The following is a 20,375-nucleotide window of genomic DNA, read 5'->3' as shown; positions in this document are numbered from 1 at the left end:
ACCTGCAACTCCGACCTCCTCCGACCTCGAACGCTGCCCAGAACCGTCCGCCAAGCCTCCGGCCTCCGTCGGCCAAGCCCCGAGCCGTCGTCGCCGCCTGGAACGCAGCCGCTGCGTCGCCGTCCGCACTTTAGCAAAGTACGGACGTCCGCTTCAGAACCCGCCTGTACATATATATATATATATATATATATATAAAATAAGAATTAAAAATATGATTAAGATCATGTGACATAAAAATGTATGATATATATATTGAACGCATATTGGTGAGGGAAAACAAAATAAATTCTCTTATGATTTATGACCTAAATCTAAGTCAATCCATTATATTTGCGAAATAAATAAATAAATAAAAAATAAATAATTGATCATGTGGTACAAAAAATACAGAAAAAAAATTTAAAAACAAATGATTTTCTTTTTTTGAGAATAAAAACAAATGATTTCTTCATTTTTTTTTTTGCACATCTAAAATAGAAAAAAAAAATTAAAACCAGAATAATTCATGGCAATTTCTTATTGATTAGTCATTAATTTTTGAAACCCAAGTTTGATCAAGAAATGTATATTTAGTTAAGATTTATCGAGTGATTAGATCATTGAAATGATATTTTTTATTTTGAAGATAATAATTTTTTTACAAATTATGAGTAAGGTTATTTGAGGAAGTTTACTGAGGTTTAGTAAGTAAATTTAATATTTGAAAATTTGATAAGAGGTGTAAAAAACATAGAGATTCAGTGAGTAAATTTGGAGGTTCCAATATAAAAACTCATAAATATTTTACCCACTCCTTTTAGATAACTACTGCTTCTTCTTTTTTCTTTTTCTTTTTGAATAATAGATAACTACTTCTACTCGCATACTTGTGTGTGATATTTTAAATCTAAGATTGAAAAATCTTTGTGAGGGTTGGATTTTTTTTTATTTAAAAAATATTGAAATCATTAAAACCAATAGATAGAATAAGGTCGAGTCTACATATGCTTAAACAAGAAATCCTGCAAGAGAATTCGAAGAAACCTATCTAAGCAAATAATATTCATGATTGTCTAAAGGAATGCTCGCTTTTAAGCAACCCTAATTTAGCAAGAAAATGTTTTTTTTTTTTCCTCCAAAGAAAGTTCAATCATCTAGTTCTCACATGCTAGCACGTATTTTGTGGTACAAATAAAAACTACAAACATCTCATTACTACCAAAAAGGGCTTATTTACACCAAAAGAAAAAAAAGAGAAAAAAAACACTAAGTGATAGATGAGGGTGGCAAAACACCCTTTTTAAAATCCCAAAGAACAAACCCAAATAACCCAAACCTGAAGCCTCAAGCGCAAGCCCAAGCCCAAGCAAAAACATGGCTAGCAGAATGATGATGATCGTGCATCATTTGCAACCATATCATTGCCGCTATCTCTAGTGGCCGTCCCTTCAAACGCATCTTCGCTGACCCGGTTTGCGGAACCCCAAGACTAACCTCACCTGAGTATGCTACTTGCCTCCCCGACACCTCCTCAGCACATCTGATCAGTAGCCAACCGCCACACTGCACATGATGGAGATCTTCTTCTCATACCACCGAGAAAAGCCAACACCGTTGGCAGAACCAAATAGGTCTTCCCTAACAAAATAAAAACAAATCAATAACCCAAAGCCAAACTATTGCTACCTTGATCCAACCAGATTTAACGCGATTCGCATCTTACGAGGTCCACCAAGCCTCCGGTAACGCACGCAAGCGGCATAGCAAGGCTAGAGGACCACTAAATCCCTCCGAAGACACCGGATCTCTTTTTGATCGACAAACCCTAAGGCATCGCTTTTTTTAGGGCCGAATTGTTTTAGGGACACCTAAAAGTATTTATGAATTAAAATATAAAAAAATATAAGAAAAAGATAATGTATGTTCATGCCGGGCTCTCGGATTTGTGCGCCTGCAATAGAGGATTTGTCTGGTTTTGTTTAGAGTACTCTCATGGACCGAGGTGGTTGAGTACATCATCCGATCAAAAAACAGAAAAATGATTAATAATGTTTTTTGAGTGAGTTTTAGAAACACCTTAAAGTAGTTTTGAAAAACATTTAACATGTTTTTCTCTATACAAAATGTTTAGGTCAAATTTAAATAGCATATATAGGCCTGTCACGATTTAGGAGCAATGTCACGATTTAGGAGCAATGTCATGAGCAGCTTCACAATCATCAGTATTATTATACAAACAAGAAATTCCAAAATGTCATTTTCTAATCAATACTAAAAATAGATGTGCATGGGACTGAATAAGGTTACTACTTAAAGGAGGTTACTCGTTTAACTAAGGATCTACCAGATTATTCTATACGATTCCAGATATTGTGGCCTCCATTTCCATTGATATTGGATCATAATGCTACCACGGGATGGTAAATTAGCTAAACATTGGGGTTCTCATTTGTACCCTACGGATGAACGCTAATATGCTATCAGAGTAGTAGTTTAAAGTCTCGACATATGGTCACCCTTCCTTTTATGATCCAAATAGCCATTCGAATTATCCTTAATCTATCAAAATGGATATATATAAAACAAATAAGCAATAGCTTGTCATCCAAATTACTGAATTCTGGTGGTTAAAATTACAGTGGTTAAACTATTGTGTCCTTAACCATGTGTATCTAGGACTAGTTGCCAGACGCCTCTGGGTTGGGAAGAGATTCTGGAGCCTCCTCATCACTCGTTGCAAGTCTCAAGGTCAACAACAATTCTCTTTATTGCTTAGCAAGAAATGGATATATTCATATACCTTCAACTGCGGCCAATCAGTAAATGGAGGCCTATTCGATTTAGAAACTCTTTGTGCCTCATCAAGTAGAAGTGTTGCAGCTGCCTCATTCTGAAACACGACGCGGTGTATGTAATATCTGCCTTTTAGTTGTGTCAAGGGATGCCCCTTGTCAACAACTCTTCCCTTTTCTCTGTCAATTTCAAAAGAAAATATAAATATAATAAATAAATAAAAATAAAGGAAAATGAAGGAAAATGTCATATTAGAGTGTGGAATGATAAAAAGATCACCTAGTTTCCCACTTGATAAAAAGGTCCATAATGAATTGTTAGTAATATTAATTTAATCCTTATGAATAATAAAGTGATGTTAAAAAATGTCAGTTTTTGATTTTTTTGATTCCCATTCTGCCCTTAAAGCCTAATACAATCAAATTTCATAGGTTTTAGTCTCAGAGTCTCGAAGTTTCCACTACTCTGTTCGTCTTCCTCTCTCTGTGTTCAAATTTCAGAGAGCGAACAATGGCGGCTACGGCGAACGACTTTTAGGATCGCCGGAATTTGAAGCTCCATAACCTTCACGACATCGACCCGTTCAAATTTGGCATTGCATAGTGATGAGATTGCTTAATGCTTCTCGAATTTTGCCACCCCAACCTCTTCACCATAATCGACCCGCTGTTTGATTAACCCGATCGGTTTTCCAATCGACAACCAGTGCCGGAATTTCATCTTCAATCCAGGTACGAATGTCTAGGTATGGATCAGTATTTTCAATGAGATTACATCAATGCATCTCGATATTGTTTAGTTCGAATCGATAATTTGTTGTTTCCTTAAGCTTTAAATACTCAGAACTCAAGTATTTTAGGAGAATTTGCAAGTAGTTGGTATAATTTTTAAGTGAGATGGAGAAATTTGAGGTTCAAGTTTTAAGATCTGCGATTCTCTTAGTAGCTAACTTCGATTTTCAAAGATTTGAGGAAGGATATATTTGAAGAGAATTAGCAGTTTGGTGTGCTTTGATATATAGATTTGGTTCTGTAACTTACTAATATGTGATCTTATGATTAACTTCTTGTGATTCTCTCCTCAGTAATAACTTATTAATTTCTAATTTGGTTGACTAGAAAAAGTAGAGGATTCACAGAAGAGAGATATCATTTTTGTGCTTGTGGAGAGTTTTGGATTTTATTGATTGTTAAGCAACATTTGGCTCTTGACGTGTGTACTGTTGGTGTTTCACTTTTGTGAATTATAGCATGAAATTTCAGAGAATTCCACTGATTCTTAGCTTTTATTTCATTTATGTCAGACCCGGTGAGTGTTGATTTTTCTGTTTCATGCATTTGGAGAAAGGTTGGAGAGTTCTGATTTTGTAACTTAGGATTTTGTGATACCTATTTGATTTTGAGTTTTCGTGTTTATATTTGCTCAGAGTTTGATTCCTAGCTCGGAGCAATGTTTTAAAATGCTGAGGCGTAACCCGAGGCGTTTTCGGGAGAGCCTCACTAAGGCGTTAGCTTCAAGGCGTAAGGCGTAAGCCTTATGATATAAATATTTATAGATAGAATATTAATAATATAGAAAAAATATATATTATTCATGATCACTAATAATAATTCTTGATAATTATAGAAATCATAACTAGCAAAATATATACATATATACTCAGCCTTAGTCATAATGAATTAATACACACTATATATAGTGTGTATTAATTCATTATGATATATATATATATATATATATATATATATATAGAGAGAGAGAGAGAGAGGGCTACTAACAGTAAACCTTGCCGAGGAAAGTGGAAGAAGGAATTTAAATGAAAAGCATCTAACAGTAAACAAAGGGATAAGATGATAAGGTGAAATGAGATCGAGTTGATCAAACTGATTCTGCAAATAGAGATGACATGAGAGTCTCTCTCTCGAGAGTGCATATGGTCCTCATCTATTTTGATCACTGCAATTATGGTTTACCCTCCCATACTGACTTTCCTTGACAACGCCGCCGGTGAATTGACTTGCTGTACCTTTTTCTCTCCATCTCCACCGATTGTAGAAGCACCAGTTGGCGCGGCGCGTACGCCTTCATCACATTTTTAGCGCTTTTTTGCGTCTTTCGGGAAAAAGCTTAAGTTTTTGGCGCCTTTGCGCCTTGCCATGAAAACACAGGCGTTTTGATAGCAGAATTTCGCTTTCCACGCTTCAAGGCGCGCTTTTTAATACCATGGCTCGGAGATATGTAGAGGTTGTGGTTTTCTAATATGTAGAAGCTTGCCTGAACGGAGATTTAGTAGATTAATATATATATATATATATATATATATATATGTAGGATCGATCATCAATGTGGAGAAAATGACAGATTGTGTTGAATATGTGAACTTGACAATGTGGCAGGGAACGGGTTCAAGCATGGATTCATATCCATTGAAGTCCATGGCAGAGTTTCCTGGCTTCTTTAAGGTTTACTTCTTCCCATTAGTGTTACTAGGCAGTAGGCACAATCAGTCCCTTTTGCTATGCCCTCGCCAAATGGGATCGTAGAGGCTTCTGTGAGTGTTTTTCACATTGTGGTTTGTTTCTTATAGACAATCACTATGTCTATTTGAGCTTCTCAGTCGTAACTTGTAAATTGCATGCAGGGTAACACACCTAACAGCATAGAAGCAGATGGTAAGCCATCTGAGGCAAAAGAAAAGTTACCGATCAAAACATCAAAAGTTAGCCTGGGCAGCTTAAACATGATTACCGGAAAGAATAATGAGCTTCCTAAAACATCAAGAGCCTCGGCTAATGGAATTTATTCTAAGAGGTATTCTGATAATTCTTTAGTGACTATTGGTCTTTGCATGTGGAATTGAAGTTGACTCTTTGGATTGACCTGGGGGAGGGCAGAATTATTGTAGGAAGAGACTTGCTGCTGCGTTCAGTAGCAAGCAATTTATTGAAGTGGTCTTGGTTCTGGTCAAATTTACATATTTGTTGTCTTTAGGTAATAAAAGAAAATATGAAAGTGATTATGAAGTTTATTATTTTGGAACAGCCCTGATGCTGAATTGAGCAGCAAGAAATTTGCTAAAGATGCTGTTTGTGTGTTTTGGTCTAAATTTCAGCCAAATTGATGGTCGTTAAGGCATTGATAACTGCCTTAAAGCTAGTACGGTTCAGGTTGGACAGATTCAGTTCGTCCATTTGTTTAAGCGAGTTAGATACCTTAAACACCATCAATTTCGTTGAAATTTTGCAGAGATGATCTATACATTAGTACCTAGAAACTGAACGGTTGAGATGTGGATATGCGACCGAAAAGTGACCCTAAACCCTAACCTCGCTCTGAAATTTCAAAGCGATGCCTCGCTCTGGATAGGATCTGTATATATATATATATATATATATATATATATATATCTTCTAGTTGAGAAAACTGGTCTTGATGCTCATTATGTTGGCGATCGTGACTTGTGGAATTGAGTGTTTTGTTAAATTGCTGCTCCTATAGCTCATAAAGTTTAGTATTCTTATTCTGAAATCATATCTAGGATTGCATGGTGCATAATATGTGGTGTTTGTCCATCAAATGGAACTTTGCTACTAAATCATGTTCCATTTTACTTCTGATAATACTTGAAAATGTACTTCGATACAATGTTGAGAGTGGTAGTGGTAGTTAAAATGTACGAAATCTCAGTCAGTCTGAATATGAAGCAGCTCTGATTTCTGGATGTTAATTTAGAAGCGACTGGAGTGGCACTTAAGCTCCCTTTGCGCCTAGGTATTGGACTGGGACAATTTACCTTATTGGTAAATAGCACTTCTTTTTTCTTTTTTGAAAGTACAACACTTCTTTATTTTAGTTGATGAAAATTTAGACTACAGAGTGCGAGATTTACAGACAAGGCGGAGCAACAAAAACCAAACTCTCCTCTACAGGGTATTTGTGTCGAAGGCTTATTTTTTTTTTTTTTTTTTTTCAGACTTTTCCTTCTTCTCTAGACATGCCAAACCGCAAAGGAACGACTTCCCTTAGAGATTTGTTTCTCCATTGAAGTTGCCGATCTCAGTCCTTATCCTCTGGTGTCTTGATGGTACTTGTGACACGACCCATCTTGTGAACTCCACGAAGATGGGCAAAGATTATCTTCTTCCATACGCAATAATTGCCAAGCCCACTCAACTTCGCTACACCAAAAGTACCCAAGGAGGAATGTGTGTTTTAAACAGAAACTTCTACCTTCTGAATACCGAAACCGCTGGTACTCTCTGTTGTTGTTTACTCTAAGAGGGGCATGTTTTGGCCTATCATGGTGGAAAAAAAAAAACAGAATTGCAGCGGAATTAAGATACATAAGGGTCTACGACTGGTCCAGAGAGATGATTTGACTGGTCCAGAGAGATGATTTTGACTGGTCCAAGCAAAACAAATTGATAGCAAATACCCAAGAAACCTTCTAACAAATTATTGAAAAGTGATGGGAACATAAATCAATATATCATCTTGAATGGGAGGAAAGAACAATGAAAAAAACAAAGAGACAAAGTCCTCTCAAATCTTTGCTTTGATAGCAAGTCAAATATTGAGATGGAGAAATATTTGTGGGAGAATTTTCTGATGTATTATTCACACTTATCTTAAGGGTATATACACAACCCTAAACCACTACACAACCAATTGTACTACAAGTTAGTATAACAGAATATAGGAAACGAATTCCTATATTGTAACCACAAAATACATATCCTAATAATTTTAAAAATGACTCACAAGTCAACCCTCCCAACTGGTACAGGCTGGAAGTTGGTGATCCTATGGACAATGATGACCTAACTATATCAGAGGGCTTTGAAACTTAGGAAGAAGCTTAAAACTGTTGGAAATAGAAAGGGGCAATGACAGTGAAAAGTTTTCAGTTCATGATCAAATCTTGGCATCTTCACTTGTAGTTGAAAATTTTGTCAATACTGTGGAGTTAGAAACATTGGAGAAAGAAGTTGTAGTTTTGATTTGGGGAGATAAGGGTTAGAGGAAACTGAACAAAGTGATGAGGAGTAGAGCAAGAAATGACATGGTGAGCATTATTGGCAATGAAAGCCCTAGCATTACCTCTTTATTTGAGAAACCGGAATGCGGTAGCAGCAGCTCATTGTTTGAGAAGCAAGAATGTACTAGTACCAGCTCTTCATTTGATGAGGAACGGGAATGTGCTAACAGGATTAAAAAGGTGGCTAAGGACTCAAAAGAAGTTAATGAAACAATGCTTTCACTGAATTGACATTCCAAATCGTACTCTCTTGAATTGGTTAGTGAAGCCGTGAAGGTTTCTTTCTTTATAAATGCAAGGAAAAGGAAGGGCGAGAGTTAGACCATGCCAATATCAGAAAGTCTAGATATCTTTTACACACATTTTGTGGATCTTAATGCAATTAGAAAGATCTTTGTAGCAATTTAACATCTTGATCAAACACTTCAACCCACTTATGTAGATTGATTTTGCCTTGCAAAATTATTAACATAGGAACTAGACACCTACACAAGAAGTTTCTTTTCCTTGTCATGATGCATGTTGTCTTACTCTGCCCTTGACAACAGAACCATGAAAGCTGCCAACCTATGTATGGTTTTCAATATGTTTTCTCCAATATCTGTAAACCTCTTTTAATTGTCAAATCAAAAGATTAACATACCAACTTTAAAACAAGGAGAAAAAGAACATTCCCAAAAAAAAAAAAAAAACAAGGAGCAAAAGACTTGAAGTCAGAGCATCACACTAACAATGACAAAATATTCAACAGTTAGGCTACAATTCTGCCGTGCAATTTGAGCAACTCTTCTACAATACCAAAATCCCCATAATTATTCCAGAAAAAAAAAATAGAAACAGAAAGACCAAAAGGAAAAGACTAGTTCAACCAGATTTTGATCGAAAAGAACAAAAAGAGAGATCAAGCATCTTCTTAAAAGAAACTAAAATAATAAAAATAAAAAATAAAAAAACAGAGAGAGAGAGAGAGAGAGAGAGAGAGAGAGAGAGAAAATCTCCCCAATAAAAGCAGCAGTAGAAGAGAATAGTCAGAATACAGTTGGCAAGACGCAAATAACAATCTGGTACAATAACAATGCCTAGATAGGCGTTTTCATAACAAGGGACACAATAGTACTGTGTTCTGAAACACCGGATAAAATTCTTAAGCAAGGGATAACATAGTTTATCGTAGAGCTGGCCAATGAAAAGGAGTACTCATGCGACACTATAGACCTCTTGCTTCAACACCTTATGGTTATTCGAATTGTCATACCTTCTAGGGTCAGGGTTCTTTGGGCATTCGTAACTCCAGTGAGAAGCTGGTACCTCACAAATACAACAAGACTTCATAACGGCACGTCCTACCCAGTCCCTTTCAGAATGGCCACCCAACGCATAGCATCCTCTACAAACTATTGCATAGCCACTGCCAACAGTTGTTGTCTTTGGGTTCAGGATGCAATCCAGGTACGGGCAATCAAATGTACAGTGTTCCTTGTCCTTCAAGCAAACATCACAAATGTCAAATTCTTCTTCCTCGTCTTCATCCTCTTGTTCTCCTTCTTCATCCTCTTCTTCTTCTTCTTCTTCTTCTTCTTCTTCTTCCTCTTCCTTTGCTGATTCTTCCTCTTGTTCTACAAGAAATTAGTAAACAACAATTTAGATACATGTATGAAGTACAAAGAAAAACAATACAAATAATCAGGCAACAAATCTCTGGTCCTAACATAACAGGTTAGAAATATATATTAGCAAAGAAGAGGCCCTTTCACTTTTTACAATATTATTCAAAAACTGCAAACTGAAAGCCACTACTTAAAAGAGTTTGAGTTCGAGATCAAGTTCAAGCTTAGTAATGGTAAAGTTATTAACCGAATTCCTATAATTTTCTACAAACAAACTTGATCTCTCAGTATAATAGTTAAGAAGTATTTTGAAATCAAACAAATGTTACAATACCAGAAGTCCAAAAGCAAATATTTCAAGATCCAAAGGAACTGAAATTGATTAAGGTATAAAATTAAATTCTCGCAAAATTTTTTTTCCCTCAAAAAGCATAGAGCATTAGCATTTTCCAAATAATATTCCCCACAAACTGTAAAACAAAGATCAAAAGCATACCATGAGGGAGAGGCAGATCCAGTAACAAGTCGTCAAATTGTTGAGTCAAAGACATTCCAGCAAGCTTCGAGGCTTTTGAGCCGGTACCTGTTTGTGGATCCATTGCCGACGACAAAACTCAGAAGATCATGATCTTGGAGGTATTCAAAGAGGATATATAATGAAAAGTAGTAAAGTAGAAATCATAAGCCAAATTGGACGAGGGAACACAACCAAACTAGGAATAGGAAACCTAATCAAACTAGACCAGATAAAAGGATCGATAAGTAACAAGTCTCGTCTCCTCCCATTATAATCATATATATATATATATATATATATATATATATATATATATATATATATATGTTGGCAATCCATAATCAGCTTCTTCCTCTAAGACAGCAGCCATCAATATAAGGACACTCAAACCCACAATAATGCTATACTCAAGATGTATACAACAGAAATTTTATGTCAGCACAATAGCCCCTTTTGCACATCAGCTAGTCAAAAAATCCAGAAAAAGATTTAGTCTAAACTCATATTTTCTGAGTAAAAGAGAATTTTATAAAGCAAAAATCAAAAGCATACCATGAGTGCGGATCTTGTCGTCCTGATCTATGAGGTTGAGGTTGGGCGGCTGGGCTGGGATCGCGAGAGACATGGTTTCGTCTGTGGGAGACAAATCGGCTCGCCCAAGATTGGGATTAGGGATTCGGTTTTTTATATGCTCATCCCCCGGCCAGCTTTTATACGTGGCACTACTTCACAGCTTGTAAATATATTTCCCAAATTTTCATCAATTTATACTATTTTTCTACAAGAGATTGTTCTTTTTTACGTAAATATTCCTTAAATCATAAATAACAAGGAAATATAGATAAATAAATAAAAATATGCATGACTCCCCGCTTCTTTTAGATAATTACTTCTACTTAGGCCTCATCATTTAGCTCTAAGTCCGTCCTAGGCCCGCCTGGCCCTATCCTTTCTCAAATAGGATAGGGTAAGGTAAGAGTCATGCAAATGAAGCCCGGCTTGGCTCTTTAAGCCCGCCCAATTGAGCCCTAATAATTTTCTATTTTTTAAATATGTTTCTCTTTAGTCTATAACATACAACTCATCTATTTTTTGTAATTGATTTCCTAAGCTTTATTTTCTTTAATTTTTGTTTCTTTTGTTAAACAACAATTAATTTTAAGAGATTTAGAGAGATAGTTAATTGAATATAACCATCTTAACTAATATTTATAAATGTTATAACTTATAAGTTAATTTCAATATATATATATATATATATATATATATTTATATTAAATATGATTAACAAAAAATAATGAGTCTTATATTATCTATAAAGGCCTGCTCACCTAAGGGACAGTTTTTAAGGCACTGTGAGGGACAAGTGAATCTGACGGCTGAAAATAAATACACAGTTTTAAGTTGTTATAATTCCTGCTTTTATATTTAATACATGTGGTTGAGATGCATTTGTCCCTCACAGTCCCTTAAAACTGTCCCTTAGGTGAGCAAATCTGATTATCTATATAATCATTGAGAGCTACATTTTGAGATAAAAAAAATAAAATTAATATATTTCTTTTTGTTAAACACATTAAAGCTCTTTTAGGCCCATTTCGGCCCTATTTGGCCCAATTAGGAAGGCCGGCCCGACCCAGCCCTATCGGCCCTAGTGGCTCGGGCCTTTCAAGCGGGTAAGGGTTAGCATATTAAAGCCCCGACCCGACCCTACCCGGTCCTAAATTTTGTTGACTTTGACTAGGCCAGGCCCAGCCCGACCCTAAGCCCTAAAATTTAGGGTAGGGCTGGCCCTAGCCTGGCCCATGATGACCCCTACTTCTACTCGCAGACTTGGAGAAATTTTATATACACCCATTCAATTACTTAATGCACACTCTTTATATTTTTTCGTCAAATTTTTTTCTCAAACTTCCATATATACCCCTCATAAATTACATCAGCTATGTATCATAAATTTTTCTTTAATACATTCTTTTACTATATTTTTTAATTTATCGTGGAATTATTGCCAATTAATTCAGCCACATATCAATAGGGTAATTACTAATACTTTTCTTCTTTCTCACATCAATGAGGTTGATGCATCGCTAGAAGATTGAATAACTTAACTTTCTTACCTTTTTTTTAATCGAAATAGGTCAGCCCTTTCATTAAGTTCAGCAAGCAGTACAAAAACGAAACACCCCTATGTGGTCGACAGAAAGAATTGTTTCTCATAACCTTCCAAAATCCCTATTCTAGAAGACTAAAAATCCCACAAAGTCCCCAGTACACCCACCTTTTAGGAAGTCTGCACACCATTATTGTAACAAAAACTAAGAAACCTTGAAGCAGACATAAAATGGTTTCATACAAAATTTAAACAGTACTATGAGCCATAAAGGCCCATTCCATCCTACAGAGAACTCCAATGAGTCCATAGAAAAGGCCCACAGAATAGTTCAAGGCCTAAATGGCCCAATCAATCAAGGTTTTGGATTGGGGAAGGGAAGAAGCAACAATGTCGCCACACCAACCCCCACCAGCTCCATCTCCGCTGCCAATGTTGCCAGTACCAACTCTGTCATCAACAGCCCAGCCGCTGTCTTCCTCCCCTTCAGCACTATCCAAATCTGTAACGTGAGCAGCCATACTAAAGTCAAGTAACCCTGCCTACCGTTGCGCAGCAGACGAACCAAAATCGTCTCCAACGCAACCATCACCTATCACATTAAGAAGAAGACCCAACCTGAGATCCACAAATCTCTGGCAATCCCCACCCTCACTGTCACGCCCCTGATTTTACACACATGAAAATCGATATATATAATCCCATAATTATACATGCGTGAATGTTCAGCCATCAATACCAAATACCTAGAAACTTTTTCCCTTTTAATCCAAGTACATATTGATGTCCTGAACCCACTATGTCAATATTGACCCTCTCCACAGAGTCATATATTACAATGCTTACGAATTTAATTGTCAACAACAAAATAAAACGTAAATGCAACTCAGAGTAACTATACAATGGAAGTCCTTATCAACGGTAAAGTCACAAAGATAGCTTCCTACCGTAAAGCTGCAAAGGCGCCACCTCAGCTTCAGCCACGATTTCCCTGACCTGCAGGATTAACCCCTACACCATTCCATTGAATAGTGCACCGGATTGCCACACAACAAACCCGGTAAGCTTATGAAGCTCGTATGAGTAACTCAAAACCACAAAGCAAAACACATTTTCAAGTCGCCTCAACCTAAACACGATATGCACATATCTCAACCTACGGCCATCAATTCCATATCCTTCCATATCGTGCCTACATAAGTCAACTGGTGACTAAAGCCTCATGCTTAGATCCTTAATCCTAGCATCCAATTACACAAATTTTCGGTCAAACAAGACTTCCTCAAGCAATGTTTGTCGCCATTCTAACGCACTAAGGCGAGTTCCAAATCACACTCATTCCCTTTCCCCCCTTAGGAGCCTTTGTCATCAACATGACATCAAAGGTGAAAATCAATGAATCACCTTCCTATCCTCAACACAGAGTACAATTCGTCACCACTATGACTCTTAAGATAAATCAAACCATCAATCAATACAATCAAGAAGAAACAAGGCAATCACATATCAAAACAAGCAAAACAAATCATAGTAACCCCTGCATATAATTTAGTTCAGGAGGTCACATTAAGTTAAGCAATTCAAGCCAAAGTAGTCATCGAAGTCTCACACGCTGACGTCTGTAGGTAGCCCCAACCATCACAGCAGTCCTCTCGATTATTGTTAACTTAATAACAATTCAGCTCCGCTACCGAGCAATCATCACACTGATCATCGCACAGATTCCACCGGTCATCACCCAGATATTCATCATCACATAGATTTCAAGGATCATCACATAGATTGTAGTTGCCCAGCTGATCATCACATAGATTTTTACCGGTCATCACGTAGATAGAAATCATCCTACTAATCATCACATAGATATCGCTGGTCATCACATAGATAGTGATCATCACACACTACAAAAAAGAATTCAATTGGCTTCACTTTTTTGCGTCGGCGTGTAATAGCCGTCGCGAAAGGTATATATTTTGCTTCGGCAAATTCACCCCGTCGCAAAGACACCAATCTTGTACGACGGCTAAACAAACCCGTGGCAAAGACACCAATTGCATACGACGGCAAAACATCCCCGTTGCCATAAAACAAATTGTATGCTACTGCATACCTACGCCGTCGCATATTGTGATATGAATTGCTACCACAAATGTGCCGTCGGGTGTACTTTGTTCTAAATTCTGTGTTAGAGGGCAAAAGAGAATTGAACTTTGAAAAATTTCTCTTTGGGTCGGCCTCTCTTCCGCTCTCAACCTACTTCTCTTCCGTATCAGATCTATGAGAAGCTAGTGTGGTGTTTGGGTATTCAGAGTACCAAAGTCACAAAAACATGCATCTTGTCTCTGGGTAAGATCTTTTATAACCTATATCTCGTCATATCAATATAATCCATCACAAATCTAGTATTTCCTTCTTCTCCAGATTTCCACTCTATCTAAGCTATTGTTTGATGCATAGAACTTCATTTTGGAGAGTGAGAAACAAAGAAGAGAGATGAGTTCGGGTTTGAAATTGGAAAAGAACGATAGGGAGAGAAGACCTATTTCAAATCAATTCGTTTCAACTTCCGTAAACCCAGACCCAGATCCCTAATCTTTCCTCCCCGAAATCTTACATCGAATCCAAAATACAAAATCCCAAATCAACAAACACAAATCAACAACCTCCTTCACCTTTAACCTAAGAGCGATAGGTAGCAACCTCTGTTTCACTCTCTCTTTCTGTCGATCTCAACTCTCTTTCAAGCGGTAAGACTTTTTTTTTTTCCTTTTTTTTTTTTTTTTTTTTTTTCTGATGAGACGACTTTTATTCTTTGTCAGTTGTTGCCCTAAGGTTGGGTGATTGAAGCAGAGGATAGATATGCTTCGTATTTGGTGAGTTCCTTCCTGATTGCTCCAAGCAGCTCATTATCGTTTGGTCTAATTATGTTCGGTTTATGCTGTAAAAATTCCAATTACTTCTTTACAGTTTCATACCTTATTTGGATTCGTTTATATCAGTTGAGAAGGGATCAGATTGGAAGTTTCAGGCTTTGTTTCTGTTTCTTAGTATTGAATGAAATTTTAAATGTGTGCTCTTTAATTGATGGTCTAGGTGTTTAATTGATGGTCTGGCTATTTCAATTCGATTCGTTTCAATTCAAACATGAATTTTATCTTTTTTAATTGTTTAGTAAATGCTTAAGTTCATGGTTTTGAATGGAAAACTCTGAAACGATAAGTTTTTACTTTGATTTTATTCACATTTTAATATTTAGTAGTATTTGGTTTGGTTCTCCGAATTTGTTAGGATTTTATACTCACTGTGTTATTTGGTTTCAGATAGGGAAAGCTTTTTTGAAGCAGCTGAAAGTGTTCCTGGGGTAATTTTTTCAACTTAGTTCTTTATTTTTTAGATTTGGTTGTATTGAATTCAATTGCCATTTGTATGCTTATCTATTTTGTGACAGTTTTCGATGAAAGAAAGCATGGAAAGTTTTCATTCTCTCTGATATGAAGGTACTCCTTGATTAATGACTAAGATTGCTTTTGCTGTTGTCTTGCAATTTCAAAACCGGATTAGAATAAAACTGCTGGAATCTGCCTTACATTTCAAAAGCGATGTACTTAATTTGCTTGCTAAGATTGAACTTCTTCACCAGATTTCTATCAAATCCAGTCGATTCACTAGCTAGAAGATCTACGAACCCAGACGTTCATCTAGAAAGAAATTTGATGAAACACAAAGGAAAAGGTGAGATCTACTCACATCTGAACGTGAGTGTTCGTCCATATCTTGCGGTAATTTTTTTTCATTTTTTTGGTTCATTTGAGCTGTTCGTACTTCGTAGTGTTTTCTTAAGATTCAGAGTACTTCTCTATAAGTCAACCATTTTAGAGAGCAGTTTAGCTCGATACAATCTTTTGTTAAATTGGTGAGCTTGATCCAAAGTTTTAGTCTTCGTAATGTCTGTAGATTTGGTGCTATCCTATGCAATGAATCCAAGTAAGTTATGGACAAATCTAATCTCATTTATAAATAGTATATGCATTCATCATCCAGTTCGTGTTTACCAAATTGTGATCCAAAATTGTTTTGCTTCAAATTGTGATCCAATATTTTTTTGGTATTCTAACTTGTGATTTACTTTGTGTTTTTAATTTTCTGTTACAACAGTATTAGCGCATGATTGCTTTCATAACCTAAAATTGGTTTATATTGATTCTCTGGTTTGTAGTGTTTCCATGTATGCATACTCACAGGTTATTGTGCTAGATTAGAGATGTAAGTTAGCTTATATGTTTCCTCTCAAAAAAAAAAAGTTAGCTTATATGTTGAAAGTTGAAACTGTATCCTTTATATTATTGGATTCATCTGCTTTGACTTGCAGTATTTTCATATTTTGGTCATTTATGCTGCCTTTGGTATGATACAAGGCAAAAGTTATATAAAAGACCAATATATTGCCCTCTTTCATGAAGATGTTTCAACTTATTTTAGATCTTGTTTTTCTCTTTATTTTCTCCTTCTATAGTTTTTTTTTCCCCTTATTGATGCATTCCTTGCTCAGTAGTTACTTTTATGCATGACTAATTCATGGGAATTGGTTTTCTTATCGGAAGCCCTATTGGCCAAATTCTTATGAACCTCGACTATTTGCATATGAATCATATTCTTCATCTAGAGTGTCAAGTTTCATTACACATTTGTTCTTGCGTACTTGGCCAAGGTAATTCATAATTTGATCTGATGTTGTTTTTTACTGATATTCCATTTTCTTAATGTTCGCTAATATATGCTTTGGTAATTTATCCTCTTATTTCCTATATTCCCCAAACGGACATATAGTTTTGCTGACAACAAATGATCTATTCGGGTGCAGGTGATGACTGTTTGGACTTGCCAAGATGTTGACTTCAGATGATCTTGCTTGCGATGCACAATGTCTTGAAGCTATCTATATCAAATATATCTTAATTCAGGAGGATTGGTAGCTGTATGTGTCCCAATCTGATATACCTTGTAGTTCCAAATCAGATATGGTCTTTGGGTAAGCAGTGTACATTTGAAAATCTTTTGGTCTTGATTAATGTTCTTATCTGCAATATTATTATACTTAACATATTTTTGATCCAATATTTCTCATTGGCCTGCATCTAAAGCATTTCTAACTTATGGTGTGGTGCAAGAAAAACTTAACTTAATGTTCCATTATGTTAAAATTGATTGTTATTTTAAAGTTGAGCTTGATGTTGCTATGTCCTTGTCCTTAAGTCATGGTAGACATTTAGACTTGGTTAAACTGTCTCACCTTTGTTTGGTTAGGTCACTAATTGTTTCTTCAGTTGGCAAGCTAAAGATCCATCAATACATCTAAAATAGTTAGAACATACTTTATCGTGTCAGCAATATATAACACACACACACGCTTTGTTCTTTCTGTACGTACGGATATTGTTTCATGAGAAGTATTACTTGCAAATATGTTAGGTTTAGATATATTCATGCCAAAAACAAGATAGGCTTTCTAGATAAATGCATTATCTCATAAGCAAGTGAGTTGATATGTGTTTGGTTTGCACTCTGACCTTAAACTAATCAAAAGTCAAGACAAAACCTCTCTTTTGCTTGTTTGTAATTATTGTAACCAGCATATGCTCTATAGTATTTCTCCTCTTTACTACTTTGTATGTGAGGCGCAAAAACAAGTATTGGGTTACTATAATCCTTAAGAAATGGAACTTCATGTGGGTTACACAGGGTTTTCGATGTTGCTATTATTTTTGCTTTTATTTTTCTTAACCATTAAGATGATCGTGGGTCTGATGCCTTGATTCCTGACTTGCTATACAGACAAAGAGAACCAAGAAGGCTGGTATTGTCGGGAAGTATGGTGAAGAATGATTTTCTGTAACTTTTTGTTTGGGGACTGCAGATTGTATAGGAGTGGAGCCAAAAGACAGTTTTGTAAATTGTTGCGAAAAGAATCCAGAACCCAGAATAAGATTCTCTATTTCATATCACTTGTATTCAAGACTCGAAGCATATCGTGTCAGGCCGACAACAACAACAACAAGAGTGACCTGCATCCGCTGCTTTGGTAAGTCCCTCTTCCAATTTAATTCTCCAACGCTTAATTATATGGTTGAATCTGTATGAATATGTGGTGATTTATTTTGTATGGGAACAAAATTGTGCAACTGGAAGAAAATTTGGTTGGGTAAGCTTCAGTTTTGTTTTTGGTAGTGATAATTTGTGATATTTTGATTAGATGTGTCATGTATGAGGCTGAAGTTTGGGGAATTGGGTAGCAATTTAGGAAGTGAATATCTGTGTGTATCCATATACACATGCTTTCAAAGGCCAGATTTTGTGCCACCAGGTTGTTATAAGCTTGTCTTTCTTTCTAAATACTCATTTGGCAACAGGTCAACAGCTTGTGTAGTTGAACTTACTTGAATTAGAAACGTATATTTGTAATTAGATTTTGTATATTTGGCAACATGTCAACAGCTAGATCTTGTATATTTGTAATTAGAAAAGTACTTGAACTTTCATAGAAAGTAATGTTAGTTTCAAAATGAGTTTCTTTGACTTCCTTTTCTTTTCTTTCTTTCAGCCTTCTTTTTGCTATCTTGTAGTCATAGTTCTTGATCTCATATTTTGGATCAGGGCTGATTCTATTATCCTAGAGGTCATGGATCTGATCAAGGTCTTTCTGAAACAGACCAAATTTTACATGTATTTTCTTCCTAAAAAGGGTCTAGTTGTTAACGCCACCCTTAATTTTTCTGATTGCAGGGGTGGAGATCATGTGCAGTGACCACGCTGGGTAGAGATGGTAGTGACTTGACAGCTACAACCATTGGTAAAGCACGTTGGCAGGAACTTGACCATGTTGTGGAAGAACTGGAGAAAATTGTTGTTGTCAATCTTCAGCACCGTACCGATTAATAATATCTCTCATTGGAAATGTGCAGAAATCATCACTAATATTAGAGAAGGTGTTGTACTGTGTTTTGCCAAGTACTTAGAAAGCATTCCCTATTTTCTTTTGTTCTCTGGTTGATGACAAGTGTTGTTCAATTGATCAAACAGGGTTATCAGCTATGTATGTATTTGAATCTGGTATTCATGTTTTGGTGCATTTTATATAAAATTTATTACTAGGCTTCTTTTGCTCCAGAAATAAAAATCTGGTATGCAAAATTGCATGCCAGGTTTTTTTTTAATCAATGATATGCACTTTGCGACGGCACTGTTGCCGTCGCCAATGACCAATTTGCGACGGCTAGGCGACGGCAATGTCGCCGATGTCGTTGGTGGCGTCGCCATTGCTATTTGCGACGGCGTAAATACCGTCGCCAAAGTTCATGCGACGGCCAAATTGCCGTCGCAAATAGCAATGGCGACGCCACCAACGACATCGGCGGCATTGCCGTCATCTAGCCGTCGCCGTTGGTCATTGGCGACGGCAATTTGGCTTTCGGCGACGGCCTTGCGCCGTGGCCAATTGAATTTTTTTTTGTAGTGACATAGATTCACACAGATATCGCCAGTCATCACACAGATAGCGATCATCACATAGATTCATGGCTAGTCATCACACCGATATCAATCATCCTACTAATATTCCTACACAAGTTTCACATGGCAATCATCACAAAGATTCATCATACTGATGTCATCGATTCATTACACAGATATTCCTACACAAGTTTCACATGGCAATCATCACAAAGATTCATCATACTGATGTCATCAATCATGCGCATAACTAATACATAAATATATATATATATATATGTATATATATATATATATATCACATAATATATATATACACACACATAGTCATCCACTCAGAAATGCCACTAATACCAACTATAGTCATAGTTAACCTAATAACTCCAAGAAAATAGGATAATCTCGCTCATAACAAATATCGATTATGCTCATAACAAATATCTATCCTGCTCATAACAAATATCGTGAGATTTACTCACCAAACGATAAAGGTAATCCGTTCATTAATGAACCTTGTGAGATTACTCACCTCGAAACTCCCGCTGCGTCTTCAATACAGAACAAGGCAGCCAATCTACAAAATAGCCGTCCAAGGAGTACTACGTTACGTACCTAAGGAATTACAGCTCTGATTCAGTCAATGAAACACAAGGAATAACGTTCAAAACCCTAAATCGAACCAAAATTCCCAAAGTGACACCAAAAGAGGCGAAACCACATCCGAGACAACCCAATGTCTTCGGAACACTTATACGATCGATATGTCAAAATCACAAGTCGATCGGATGCTCAAATCCTCAAGGATCGAATAAATCGATC

The 20,375-nt window shown here is 36.4% G+C and overlaps 1 protein-coding gene and 1 long non-coding RNA gene across 11 annotated transcripts; one reads left to right on the top strand and one right to left on the bottom strand.

Annotated features, from left to right (window-relative positions):
* Positions 1-8,790: 8,790 nt before the first annotated feature.
* On the bottom strand, positions 8,791-10,644 carry LOC112165752 (cytochrome b-c1 complex subunit 6). The gene is made up of 3 exons (XM_024302390.2): positions 10,490-10,644; positions 9,917-10,003; positions 8,791-9,429 (listed from the first exon to the last, which is right to left on the bottom strand). Exons 1-3 carry the CDS (start codon positions 10,560-10,562, stop codon positions 9,011-9,013), a joined length of 579 nt encoding a protein of 192 aa, XP_024158158.1. The 5' UTR covers positions 10,563-10,644; the 3' UTR covers positions 8,791-9,010.
* A 3,383-nt stretch (positions 10,645-14,027) lies between these two features.
* LOC112167700 lies at positions 14,028-19,214 on the top strand. Of its 10 annotated transcripts, none has more exons than XR_005800341.1 (7): positions 14,028-14,396; positions 14,870-14,923; positions 15,371-15,411; positions 15,499-15,547; positions 15,691-17,079; positions 17,883-18,129; positions 18,831-19,214. It is a non-coding gene; the product is annotated as an uncharacterized LOC112167700 (long non-coding RNA). The 10 variants fall into 10 exon arrangements; XR_002923901.2 differs by having other exon boundaries at positions 15,371-15,547; positions 15,691-15,782; positions 16,912-17,079; XR_005800343.1 differs by having other exon boundaries at positions 15,371-15,547; positions 15,691-15,782; positions 16,652-17,079.
* The last annotated feature ends 1,161 nt before the right edge of the window (positions 19,215-20,375 follow it).

This window comes from Rosa chinensis, chromosome 5 (assembly GCF_002994745.2).
Source record: "Rosa chinensis cultivar Old Blush chromosome 5, RchiOBHm-V2, whole genome shotgun sequence".
NCBI classification, from domain to species: domain Eukaryota; kingdom Viridiplantae; phylum Streptophyta; class Magnoliopsida; order Rosales; family Rosaceae; genus Rosa; species Rosa chinensis.
The sequence above is the reverse complement of the archived record's forward strand: the minus strand, read 5'-3'. Positions and strand labels throughout refer to the sequence as shown.